At 42.7% G+C, this 12,810-nt stretch overlaps 2 protein-coding genes across 3 annotated transcripts in view; both read left to right on the top strand.

The window, feature by feature from the left end:
* mgat4a (alpha-1,3-mannosyl-glycoprotein 4-beta-N-acetylglucosaminyltransferase A) overlaps positions 1–9,922 on the top strand; it is a 30,645-nt gene extending 20,723 nt beyond the window's left edge. For both annotated transcript variants that reach the window (XM_078285912.1, XM_071919719.2), the window contains exons 7-16: positions 1,820–1,895; positions 2,767–2,881; positions 3,580–3,710; positions 3,805–3,912; positions 4,035–4,109; positions 4,707–4,825; positions 6,030–6,108; positions 6,422–6,482; positions 6,900–7,012; positions 7,142–9,922. In XM_078285912.1, coding sequence (XP_078142038.1) covers positions 1,820–1,895; positions 2,767–2,881; positions 3,580–3,710; positions 3,805–3,912; positions 4,035–4,109; positions 4,707–4,825; positions 6,030–6,108; positions 6,422–6,482; positions 6,900–7,012; positions 7,142–7,168 — 904 coding nt within the window. In that variant the 3' untranslated portion in view covers positions 7,169–9,922. The remainder of the gene's footprint in view (positions 1–1,819; positions 1,896–2,766; positions 2,882–3,579; positions 3,711–3,804; positions 3,913–4,034; positions 4,110–4,706; positions 4,826–6,029; positions 6,109–6,421; positions 6,483–6,899; positions 7,013–7,141) is intronic.
* Positions 9,923–10,332: 410 nt separating this feature from the next.
* coa5 (cytochrome C oxidase assembly factor 5) lies at positions 10,333–12,798 on the top strand. Its single transcript, XM_071919720.2, has 3 exons — positions 10,333–10,558; positions 11,294–11,377; positions 12,354–12,798. The coding sequence occupies exons 1-3, from the start codon at positions 10,457–10,459 to the stop codon at positions 12,393–12,395; spliced, it is 228 nt and encodes a 75-aa protein (XP_071775821.1). The 5' UTR covers positions 10,333–10,456; the 3' UTR covers positions 12,396–12,798.
* The last annotated feature ends 12 nt before the right edge of the window (positions 12,799–12,810 follow it).

Genomic DNA, 12,810 nt, shown 5'->3' with positions numbered 1-12,810 from the left:
TCAAGGTCATCTGCAGCAGCACCCTCTATCTCTCTCTGTAGTCTTTCGCTCCTTCTCCCCTGTAGTTATCTGCTGTTTATAGTCAGCTAACAACTGGCCTCATTAGAAATCTGTTTATGGTGCGGTTTGTGTCGGCTACTTATGTACTCAGATAATGGCGTTCGGGCCCAAAGGCCTATGCTTTATGTTTGTGTGGGTGTTTGTTTGCGAGCGCAGATGCTACTGAGGGTAAACTGAAGTCTTACGGTCTTGTTCAACATGGGCCATGGTGTAAAAGTGTTGTTGTATTTTGGACACTTTTTTTTATTTGTATGTGTGTGTGTGTGTGTGTGTGTGTGTGTGTGTGTGTGTGTGTGCGCGCATTCCCGATTGAATGGTAAACAAGGCTCATTGCATTCTGATTAAATTCTCCCCCAGCTGAAACTGCAGTACCCGCACAATAGAGGTCTGCTACCCGACCCGAGCGCGACGGGATCCGTGACTGTATGTCGGGTATTGGCCGGGTAGGGCTTGGTTTTTAAATAAATAAGTCGGGCCCGGGTCGGGTCGGGCTCGGTTGTGTTTTCTCATGCGTGGAAAAGAGCAACATGTTTTTTGCTCCTCGCTTTCTCCTGAAGCTCTGTGTCAAACACAGGCTGGGCGCACACACAGTCCCCCCTCCCTCTGCCGAGTGCTGCGAAAGCTCCTACGAGTGGCTCCTTCTCTCTCTCTCTCTCTCTCTCTCTCTCTCTCTCTCTCTCTCTCTCTCTTCTCTCTCTCTCTCTCTCTCTCTCTCTCTCTCTCTCTCTCTCTCTCTCTCTCTCTCTCTCTCTCTCTCTCTCTCTCTCTCTCTCTCTCTCTCTCTCTCTCTCTCTCTCTCTCTCTCTCTCTCTCTCTCTCTCTCTCTCTCTCCTCCCTCCCTCCCTCTCTCTGCTCTCCTGGTGCTGAAAGACGCACAGCAGCGACTACAGTCCCAAAACGGGACTTTATTTTCTGTTTTACAAAGGATAAAGGAAAATCAAGTCCTTTATAAATGTTGTATCTGCCGTTTCTGACCAGGAAAACTATTTCCATTTTTCATTTGTGGATTTTGAAATGAAAATCAAATCACCATTAGTTTTTAATTTCTGTTTCTGAAAAGAAAATATAATGACCAAAAAAACACACCGACCACTAGGCTATGCCTTTTAAGTAGGAACTTTTTGATCTCGGGTTTAGGGGCCGGTTTGGGCTTCAAATGTTGCATTACAGTCGGGCTTAGTTTCGGGTCGGGGTTGTGGGCTCAGTCTTAATTTCCAGGCCCGTGCAGACCTCTCACACACACAACCACCTGGCTGCGTGTGTGTGCACGCACTTCCATGCCCATATACTTGCATTTGTGGTGTCCATGTGCATGAGTGTCTAAGAGTATATGAGTATGTGTGTAAGAGTATGTGTGTGTGTCTAGAGTATGTGTGTGTGTATTTGAGCGTGTGTACGTGTGAATATCTGTCTGTGCCACTTCCCACTCCTGCTCTCTGGTAGCAGCATGTACACCTGCGGCCCTCGGCTAACAGCATGAGTCAGACTGCAACAAGGAGAGAGATGGTTCAGATCAAACAACCAGGGTGACGGTCCTGGGTATGATCAAAAATAGGTTTTGAAATTCTAAAAAAAAACCAAAGAAAGTCTGCTGGTGGAACATATGCGAGTGTCTGCTTTTGCACAACTTCAAGTTTGAAGCAATTTGTCCTCTATACTTTCTACAGGTACGATGTACCTGAGGATAACTTAAGAATCTATATTGAGCATGTATAGTTACAATGGAGATGTATAATTCTGTGATCTCTGCTTTGTTTAGATGGCGGACCAAGCAGAATCTGGACTATTCCTTCCTGATGATGTATGCGGTCAGCAAAGGGGTTTATTATGTCCAGGTATGTCCCTGTAAAAAATATATTAACACACACACACACACACACACACACACTTATGCCATCACTTTATTATTGTTCCCATAGCAACTTGTTGGAATGCATCTCAGTAGGGCTGGGGACAGAGTCACACACACGTCTGTATTTCAGCTTGTTTCTAGGGAAACACTGGTGCGCTTTCAGTTTGGAGCATGCCGCACCCAATTATAACATGTTGAGCACTTCAAAAAGGGTCATTCCAAACTGTAAGAGAGTTGTGTGTTGTTGCACAGTCTTTCATCAGAACTGGGAAGTTGTGATGTCTTTTCAGAGCAGAGCCAGTTTCACTTACTCTCAGCCTAATCCTCTTAGACTTCTACAGCGCTTATCTGTCTTTTTGGCTAAACTGGGCTTCCAATTTGAGTATGTTTATATGACTTGTTTACTTTTAGCACGGCTGAAATACTAAACTGAAAGGAGCACCAACCATTCATAATCCAGTATAACTGTGTTGTTCCTCTCCCATTTCTGTCTGTCTTTTGTATTGATTCTAATGCATCGGGGTGTATGTCTCCATCTTCATTCTCTGCTCACATTTGGAGGGAAGAGGTATTGCCTATCTGACATCTACTGCTATTATACAGTAGTTCAGCGTGTAATAGCCACTCAGCAACATAGCTTAGCTCAGTTCAGAGTGCTACCTTGAAGGTGTGAGTCCTTGTGTGACCGTAGATGAGTTTTCCCCCTGCTTCTCTCTCTCTCTCTCTGTCTCTCTCTCTGTCTCTCTCTCTCTCTCTCTCTCTCTCTCTCTCTCTCCTTCCGCCACCCAACTCGTACAATACTCCCTCTCATCTCGCTGACACATTTCCTTCTCTTCATCCCTCTGCCCCTTCAGTTGGAGGATGACATCGTGGCCAAGCCCAACTACTTTGCCACCATGAAGAACTTTGCCCTGCAGCTCTCGTCAGAGGACTGGATGATCCTGGAGTTCTCTCAGCTGGGCTTCATCGGTACGGCCGACCAAACTCTGCCTGCTCAAAATCAGCACCCACCTGATTTGTTGGTGGAAGCATTTTGTTGAAGTCCTGCTTGAAACCTTGTATCTCTGATTTTGTCTTTTAATTCTGCAAAAAATCTCCATTCATTCTCATATTCATCTTTTTTTTTTTTTTTCTTCCCAGTTGTTTCCAATAGTTTCACTTGTTTCAGGACTTTTATGTCTTAAGTGTCAACATCTTGAAAGATGACAGAGCACAAAAATCTTGAAACAAGTACAATTATTTAATTCCACTGGCAGATTTTTCCCCCATTTTAAGAAAAATAAGATTTTTAAGACTCAAATACTAGGTTAAATGACCTTCTAAGGTGGATATTTTTCACAGTGTTTATACTGCAATTGACAGTTGACATCTTGTGGTACAAGGCAAACCACTGATAATCTATTGTAAGATCTGAAAAATGCATGGTTGTCAATGGGGAAAATCAACTAGGCTTTCTCAGCTTTTAAGAGAGACAAGGTTTTCGCAGGACACTCGTTTGTCGTATTGATTCCAGTTGATTGTGCCCTATTTTAGTTACAGTGCGGCAGTGAGACCTCTGAGTCCTTTCCATGGTTTAATAATCTCTTTTACAAATAATTGGTTGTTAATGAGCCTCAGTGCAGGATCAATGGACCTCTACAAACCCCCTTATTCCCTCGGTCCTACAGGCAAGATGTTCCAAGCCCCAGACCTAAACCTGATCGTTGAGTTCATCTTCATGTTCTACAAGGAGAAGCCCATCGACTGGCTGCTGGACCACATTCTCTGGGTCAAAGTGTGCAATCCTGAGAAAGATGCGGTATGTGGACTGTGCGGGTACGAGTGTGGGTGTATTGGGAAAGGGTTGTTCTTCTTTGGTGTCTCTCATCATTCCTCTCTTTCCTCTTTTGCAGAAACACTGCGAGCGGCAGAAGTCCAGCCTGCGTGTGCGGTTCAGACCCTCTCTGTTTCAACATGTGGGACTCCATTCCTCGCTTGCTGGAAAGATCCAAAAACTCACAGTGAGTCTCACTTGCTCACCGTTGTTTCTCTGCAAGTGCCCCCCCCCCCCCCCCCTCACATTTTGTGGTGTTATAGCTACTTCCTGTCTACAGTTGTCCACTTCCCCTCTCTGTTTATGTAGGACAAGGACTTCCTGAAGCCACTGCTCCACAAGATGCATGTCAACCCACCAGCTGAAGTGTCCACTTCAATGAAGGTAGCAGTTAAGAAAACCTATTTTCTATGACACACATTTTCCCTGCAGCTTTAATGTACAATTATGTAAAGGGGAATATCTTTTATTTACACAGGGAGTCCCATTGAGAAATGTTTCCTTCATAAGACAGCCTAGTTCATGAGAATATCTATGATAACAAGAAAAAATAGAAAGGAATGAGCCCTAAATTATGACAAAAGTACAAGAGTAAAAACAATTGGGTTACACTATGTTTTTTTGAGGCTGATACTGATATGTATTTTAGGTTGTAGTGTAAATGCAGGTGCAAAACAGGTTAAGCTTTTCAGACATGCCTGTCTTAAAATAATTAAGTGGTTATTGAACAAAAGACCATGTTAGTTTTGTTCTGTTGCTAATTTGACAGTTGTATTAACTGACACACTCCAAGAAAAAAAGGTCACAAAAATGCCAGCCAAATATCGGCAGTAAAAATATCAGACTGGTACTGATATTGCATTTTAAAGCTGATATTGTCCGATACCAATAGTCTGCCGATATACAAGTGCATCCCTAAAAACAATATACAGGAATCAATGATGAAGGGGGGACAAAACAGATGTGTGGTGTGTTGTGCAGGTGTACCAGGGCCACACGCTGGAGAAGACTTACCTAGGAGAGGACTTCTTCTGGGCCATCACTCCCACTGCAGGAGACTACGTCCTCTTCAAATTTGACAGACCTGTTAGCATAGAGAAGTAAGTGGGGAGGAGGGTTGTGTCTAAGTGCCATGTATGTTTGTGTGCATGCTGACACATCATTTACATGCAAATAATATAATAGAGTGGAAGGTATTGCCAAACATGTACGTTGACAGTTTGACATTTAACAGGGGCACACACACAGGCACATGCAGAGTCTTTCTTTTCTCGTTCCTTTCAGTGATTTAGGGTTAGCTCTAGTGTGTGTGTGTGTGTGTGTGTGTGTGTGTGTGTGTGTCTCTCCGGGGATCAGGGTGAGCTAATGAGAGAGTTCTAAAATAAGCATTCACAGGCCAGCCTCCTACTCTCTGCAGAGCCGGAGGAGAGAGGGAGGAAGACAGTGAGTATAAAGCCGATAGTGAGGCTCAGAGGAAGAAGGGCGGGCTTGGACTGGGGCAGAGCTGAAGAGGAGAAGATGTTAATATTTGCTCGTGTGGAGAAGCATTTTAGAGACTGATGATCGTGTCCCCCCGCTCTCATAAAGACACTGTGGGGACGGCGAGAGGGCGGTCGAGACTAGTAATTGTAGTTTGTTCACTCAGTCTGCCTGTCACTCAGCCACTCACCCACTCACTCACACTTATTCACCATCTGGCGCTCCAGTTTCTGACTTTAAGTGCTTTGTCTCTGCTCTTGAGTGACACCAATTACACTGGCTGGGTCTCTCTTACTCTACTGATAAGAGCCAACAGTTGGTCTCATCAGCAGTTGGTCAGTAGAGATAGCTTTCTTTATTTTCTCTCTCACTCTTCCTGTCTGTTCACTTTATCTTCCCGTTTCTTGCTCCCTGTTTTGTTGTTTTTAATGTTTACTAGAAGTAAATACTTGTGCATAATAGATACCCATGGAGAAGTGAAGCTAAGAAGAGCACTCATCTACCAGTTGTAGATTCCCATCCAAATTTCCTATATTTAGATGGCATTGGCATTGTCGTCAGCCTGTCTATGATCTTTTATAATATTCAGCAGTCTTCATCATCAGCAGACTATGAAATGATAAGAATTGCTTACTTTATAATGCTAACAAGCTATAAAGACAGACAGGTAGCAGTGCTAAACAGTTAGCTGTCCTCCGGAAGTACTGTGATGTACTGTGTGTATCTGCGTGTGGCTGTTTGCATGGGGGCAAAGTGTGAGAATGTATATTTATGGCGTTTCCCATGGATGTGAATTTAAATTAACTTGTGCGATTTGATTGGCAGGTTCCTGTTCCGCAGTGGGAACCAGGAGCACCCGGGGGACCGGATAGAGAACACCACGGTGGAAATACTGCCCTTCTCGGTAGGGAAACCCAACTGAAGATAGTCTCCCACCCTTCTCTGCTGTGATGTGCAAAAAGCAGTTTCTGATTGGATTGGATTAGGTCATTGATCGGTCGCTCATATGTGCGTAGCATAATGATTGATTATTGACAGCAATGTGAGCATAAGCTTGTTGTAATCGTTTGCTCTGCCAGAGGCGAGACATTCTAACACGCTTCCAGTGTAGACACGGGAGCTGGTCTCTGTCCAGCTGCTGCTCAAATCAAAATTCTGTGGCATTTGTGTCTGATGTTTTCCTCTAAAGTCCATCTGTTACTGTGTGCACATTTTAGGAAACTGGACTACAGACCAAAGAGAAGTACAAGCGAACTGAAGACCGCTTTTACAGAATCGGTAAGTGGACCAGACATTCCTTCAATACTATACAGCTACACTTTCACACCCAGCCTGAGCTGGGTGTGAAAATGAGCTACTCGTGTGTGCGTGTGCACAAAGACACACTGGAATGTTGTGATCAGATTACACACTCACACTGGTTCTGACTCAGACTGATAGGCAGTGTGCAAACAGCTTGTCAGATGTTCTCAACCGCAGCCTTTCGCTCTGCAATACATCTTTCTCTTTTCTTCTTTATAACTGATGTTTCCTCCTCTTCCTGCCATCGCTCTCTCCCCATTTTCACCCTTTACTCTTTCCAACATCTTTTCTAATGTGCTTTTTGTGTCTTAGCTTTTTTCTAATTTGATGTTCTTTGTAAATATGACGTACAGTACATTGTGTGTGTGTGTGTGTGTTGGTGCATGTGTGCAGGTCAGTTTGAGAAGGGTGTGGCAGAAGGGGCTGTAGATCCTGCCTTCAATCCTATAGTGGCACTGCGGCTCTCCGTTCTCAAAGACTCAGCTGTGTGGGCCATCGTCAGCGAAGTAAGCCAATCACACGCTGCACCTGTAATCTCCTGTCCAATCATATGCCGAATACCACTTGGTCCAGTCACATACTGCCTCCTTGTTCCTATCCAATAATGCATGTGGTGCTCTGCTCTCTCCCTACAGATCCATATAAAGAGGATAGCGGGCTAACTGACTGTGGGGGGGGCCACATCAATCACGGCCCCTGGGGTCCCAAAATCTCCTAGACTGCTAACGCAGGCCCTCTGGCGCCTAGCAACCAGCAGTGACATCATCAGAGCCCACTAGAGTTGCTCTTCTGAGCTTGTCTGAGGAATGCCATCTCTCTCTCTCTCTCTCTCCTCTCTGGCTATGGTGTTTCTGTCCTCTTCCTGCTACACCTTGTTATTTTGCTTATCTTCCATCTATTACTCCCTTTCTTTCTGCATCTCTCCCTCACTCTTGTGCTCTTAATTCGTTTGTGTGAATGTGAATACTACTGTAAAAAGAACAACAGCAGAGTGTCTGAAGAAACCTGTTTCCAGCCCTGGCTTGCGAAGTGACTGTTTGTGTTGGTCAGCAGCTTTGAACACAATCAAAAGACACGTGGATGAATGGGGACAAATCGTCACATCTGGGGAGAACCAGTCACCTGGCCACTGGTGTTGTACATGCTGCCTAAACTCCTCTTTGTTGCTCTATGCTGCCACCTTTGGGCAAGCTGGGGCATTGCACTGTCACTAGCGCCACAGCAAAGCCCCTCGATGATGAAGAATGTTGTCATCACTAATGGCCAGTTGCTCTCTGTTCTCTACAGAGATGTAGGAGCTTTAGCTCAACACCAGGCCGATACTGACAAACAGAAATGTTGTTCCTCACTCCCGGGGCATTGTCCGGCTCGCCCATGAAGAATACTCCACTTGTCCTGAAAAACAGGCTCAGGATGAGCTTACTGTTCCCAAATCCTGACTGTAGCCAGTTGCTGACACAATTGACCCCAGGCCAGATTCCTTGGTAACTATCCCAATCCATCAAGAAAATAACAAATAGAATGAAACCATATCTATTTCACCCCCTGTCTGGCAGGGTGTGTGTATGACCTCAGTGTCCATTTATAGTAAACCAATCAGACATTGCCTTGGTGTCATTTTCCTGAAGGGATATATTGTTATATTGATATATTATTACAACTATGACGATCTATGAAGGTGATTTAATTTATTTGAAATAAATCTTTAATTTGTACAAGAGGTAGAAAATATATTTTTTATTCTATTAAGAGATGTTTATGCTAGTTAAGAGTCTGTTTTGTTTGTGTGGGGTTTTGTTTTTTGTTTTTTTTTCCAAAACTGCTATTGTACTTTTTATTTTTATTTTTATTTTTACAGCTACTCGGCATTTGTTTTGGTGCAGGTAGCTCGGTTCTAGCTGCTGTACCGGTTTCCTATCTCTTCAAGCCAAACGTTGTAACTAAAATGATTTATTTCCAACGCTAAAACAAAATGGTAAGAGAGTTGTGAATGAATTCTATTGAAGTAGCTGTGGATCACTCTGTTCCAAAATTGGAAAAATGTGCCTTACATCCAGGTCCTTTGAAATCGCCATTATTCCAATCTGTTCCCTCCCACTTCTGCCTTCACCTCGTTGGCTCGGATTAGTAATAATCAGTGACAATATTATCCACATGACATTAAACACCTTTTCTGTCCAGTTGGTGATGTGATAAGTCAGGAATAACAGCTGTGTCATTCTGAGGTATGGAGGAAGTGTTACAGTTTGAATATGTGTCAGTAAGCAGGAGGGTTAATTGTATCAGATCACCATGTGAAACAGCATGGTTTGCACTGTTTTTCCCCCACATCTTTTTTGTTAACATCACACCCTTTTGTTAACATCACATCCATTATTGTACTTTTAATTTACCATCTCCCCATAGTAGATACTCTCACTTTCAATGACTCAATGACCCTAATTCATGTAAAGATTTATTTTGTCCAACCAGATATCTGGTTATGATTGGACAGGATATTATGACTACTGTACCTTTTTTTTAAAATTATTTTTATTTAAATGTGCCATTTCACTTCACAGAGTGCTACTTGGTAGGCAGATTTGACCATGGGGTTATATAGTACGATTGTAAATATATAGAAAAGCAATGAGCGTCATCCATCTCTTGCGCTCTCTCTCTCTTTCTCTCATTGCTTCACTTCATAGTTTAATGAAACTGTTTTACATGAAAACATGTTTGTTGTGCAGCCATGTTTGGAGGGGAATCTATTTTTAAGTTGAAGTTCATTCTCATCTTGCATGTTAATGGTTAATTCAGGGGGCTAGTGGAAGTGCCTTTTGTTGGAGCATTTGCTATTGGGTTGATTTGGAAATGGAAAAGTCTTTTTTTTTTTTTTGCTAATCTCGTGTGTGTAGATGCACAAGTATTATTTGTACTTTATTAATAAACAGTAATGTCTCATTTGGTCAGAGCAGGCCCCTCCACCCCCTGATCAAACCATCCATGCTAGAGCTGTATTTAACAGTCTGAGGTGGCTCCCTCTCTGCCTCTTCATCAAATTGTTTCGTTTCTGGAATTGGGAGAAGATGAGAGCAAGCCACTTGAGGGTGGAACAGGTTGTTTGGAAGGGGAAAGACACTTTCAGTACGTTTCATTAGATCGGCTTCTGGTCCTTGTCCCGCATTCATGCACAACTTGAGGCTGAATGCAGAAAAAAGCAACATCAGCGGTTGTGTGATCCCTGAGATCCCCTGCTGTACGTGTGGATAATAGATAGGAGACGGAAAAGAAAGGAACTCTGCCCTTGCCTGACAACCCCACACACCCATCAGTTCATGTGCCTTCATCACGTACATATGTGTATGTCTGCCTCTGATGATTTTGACATGGGTTTTCATGGACATCTTTGAAATAAATGAAAAAAGTTGATACAAGTCATGCCCATTTCTGTGTTATGCTTTGGTTCTATTCACATTACCGCTCCATCTGCTTCATTAGACCGTTTCATTTCAAAACGGCTATGAAATACCAGAGTGCTGCAAAGTAATTCTAATTTCTAACTCCTTGGTGTTGTTTTGGTGCCACCTGGCTGCAAACATTGCAAATACTATAACAAGAAAATCTAGTTTACACATTTTTTAACCTTTTTTATTTATTTATTTATTTATTTTACAGAATAATGGCTCTTCCATATTATTTTCAAACTACTAAGCAAAGCATTAAGCATCTGAAAGCAGTCCTGAAATATCACATAATGTCTGACATGAAAAATACTACAGACCTTCCCAGAATGCATTGTTTGCGTCAGGTACTTCCGTTTTCCCATCATGCCGTACCCGAAACATGGTGGCCGCCTGGCCGATTGCTTTCACAACAACCTCTTCGGTGTCACTACTGCTAGTTAGCCAACTCTTGCATTTGTGATTGTACAAGAAACGCAACATTTGTGTAAAAGTGGATTCTGCACAATGCCGAAATACTACGAGGACAAAGAAGAAGATACCAGTGCTTGCGCTGGTATTAGAGAGGACTTCAAGGCATGTCTCCTTCAGCACGACTGCGTTGTAAAGGTGAGTTAACGTCTCATGTCAGACAGTCTCAGTCCTCTATCTGTCAGGCTACAAGTTTCCATCACGGTAACTATCACATCAAACCTGTTTTCAGTTTACAGCCTCTCCCAATAACGTTGACATCCATGATAACAATAACTGACCCCCGTGGGGAATATGCCTTTCCCCCTCCAGGTACCTAGAGAGAACGATACGCCAAATTCCATTCATAAACCTGGCAGTTTAATGTTGCCTTGCCTATCAGCCAAGGTACATACCATTTAAATATGACTCAACAACTTTTCTGAATCATTGGGAGACGCTATTGAATTCGGCTCTCATAAAATTATCCAAGCACCACTTGAGTGGAAGGCGGTAGCAAGCAGCTGTGTACCAATACTAAAAGTTGATATTTTCGAAAATCACTTTCATAAAAATATAAATTTCATCAAGTCTCCCTTGGCAGAGGATGCACAGGTGTATCCTCCCCAGGAAGTCTTTTCAGTTTTTTTCAGGAGAGTAGTGGTAGTAAAGGAGGGGAGGAAAAGAGGAGTAGTGAAAAAACTTTGGGATCCAGCCAGTGTAATTTCACAGATTAGTTCCTCCTCTAGCTCTGCGATGGACTGGCGACTTGTCCAAGGCCCCCACAACACCCCCATCTACTTACCTGCAGCTACCCGCTTCTCATCCCCTTCTCTCAATGCATGCTGGGATAGACTCCAGTCCATTTCTAATTTGCCTTTCAATTTTTTTCAGGAGGGAAAAATGCCCAGTGAGTGTTTAAAGGAAGGCCACTGCAAAGCCCTGCAGACAGCGTTCTTTGAGTGCAAGAGGTCAATGGTAAGTCAATGGTAATTGCATGGCACTCTGATGGATTCAGTACAACTAGAAACTGGCCTATCAGACAGCAAAGGGAGAGGGGGAAATGAGGACAGCGTCACCATGATGATCGACTGATCTGCATGGGTACAAAACAGGGTGTATTCCATTTAAACTGGCACAGGACACTGAGTGGGGCATGAATTGTCTTTTCTTTTTCTTTTCTCAAATTTAGTGAGGTTTCAATCAGCACAGTGAAATTTTGATCCCTGCTAATGTACCTGCAAGCTGGGTTTCCCCAAAATGACCAGAGCCATATAACTTCACAGGAAGAGCTTTCTGAGAATGTTTCTTCTTGTTGGCTATTGAAGACAGACTAGTCAGTGTTCATTTTTGTCAAAGTGAAATGAATGTGAAACAGTGAATCAGCTTTGAATTTTGTGATGTTTTATTGTAAATACTGTAAGTCAGCACTCACATTAGTATGACAGAATGCAATTAACAGTCTGAGACAAACAGAATATAACACCTCTAACAATAGTTTTGTTGGTGCGTTTTATACAAACTGATCAACAGCTATTAACAATGTATTGTGATTAATGAGGCTGTGTTTGCGAGAAGCTGATTTCAGTTTAGAGTAGGTTGTGTAAACTGCAGTTTTCCCTGTTCTGAGTGAATGTCTCTTACCAGATACCAAAATAGCCATATCATTTATGTGCTTCCCCTCTATTATCTTTGAATTTCCAGTTCCAAGGTTTCATAAACACATTATGAAAACCTTGATAAAAACCACCTTACATCACCCATTTATAAATAAGTGTAATATTGACTTGTGCAGCAGTTTCAGACTAAGAATCATCAAAATGTTACAAACAGCGTTTATTCCATCCAAATTAAAACTGTAATTCCAATCTGATTTTGCATTCTAGAAAGATCATTGAACTCAGTTTTTAAGAAGTCCCACATAAACTGACCTATGTTTAACTTCTATTTACAGCTGGACACGCGGTCACGGTTCAGAGGAAGGAAAGGATATTGAAGAACCAGTGTGGCACAGTTGAATGCTGATGCTGCCATGTGGCTGAGTGAATACTGGATGAGCACTTGTAAATAGTAGTTTAATTTAATCCAGAGGGCAATGTTCACAGGCCAGAGTGTGTGCAGCTGGACATGCTCGTTTGAAGGACGTGTTTCTCACCTAGTAGTAAATGACTTGGGACTACCAAATCTTTAAAAATGACACACTAAAATACTGTGTGAAGGGATTACTGGCTTCTTAATTTGCCAACATGCCCAGTAATGAGCAAACACTGGAGCTCTGACATGCAGGAGCGTCGTGCTTCTTGAATTCTTGCAAACATTTTAATGTATTGTGTTATTATGGATGATTGGGTGTGTGTGCCATATTATGGAAAATAAACACTTGTATACAATAAAAAAGATATGAACATACA

This window comes from Centroberyx gerrardi, chromosome 10 (genome assembly GCF_048128805.1).
Source record: "Centroberyx gerrardi isolate f3 chromosome 10, fCenGer3.hap1.cur.20231027, whole genome shotgun sequence".
In the NCBI taxonomy this organism is placed as follows: Eukaryota; Metazoa; Chordata; class Actinopteri; order Beryciformes; family Berycidae; genus Centroberyx; species Centroberyx gerrardi.
The sequence above is the reverse complement of the archived record's forward strand: the minus strand, read 5'-3'. Positions and strand labels throughout refer to the sequence as shown.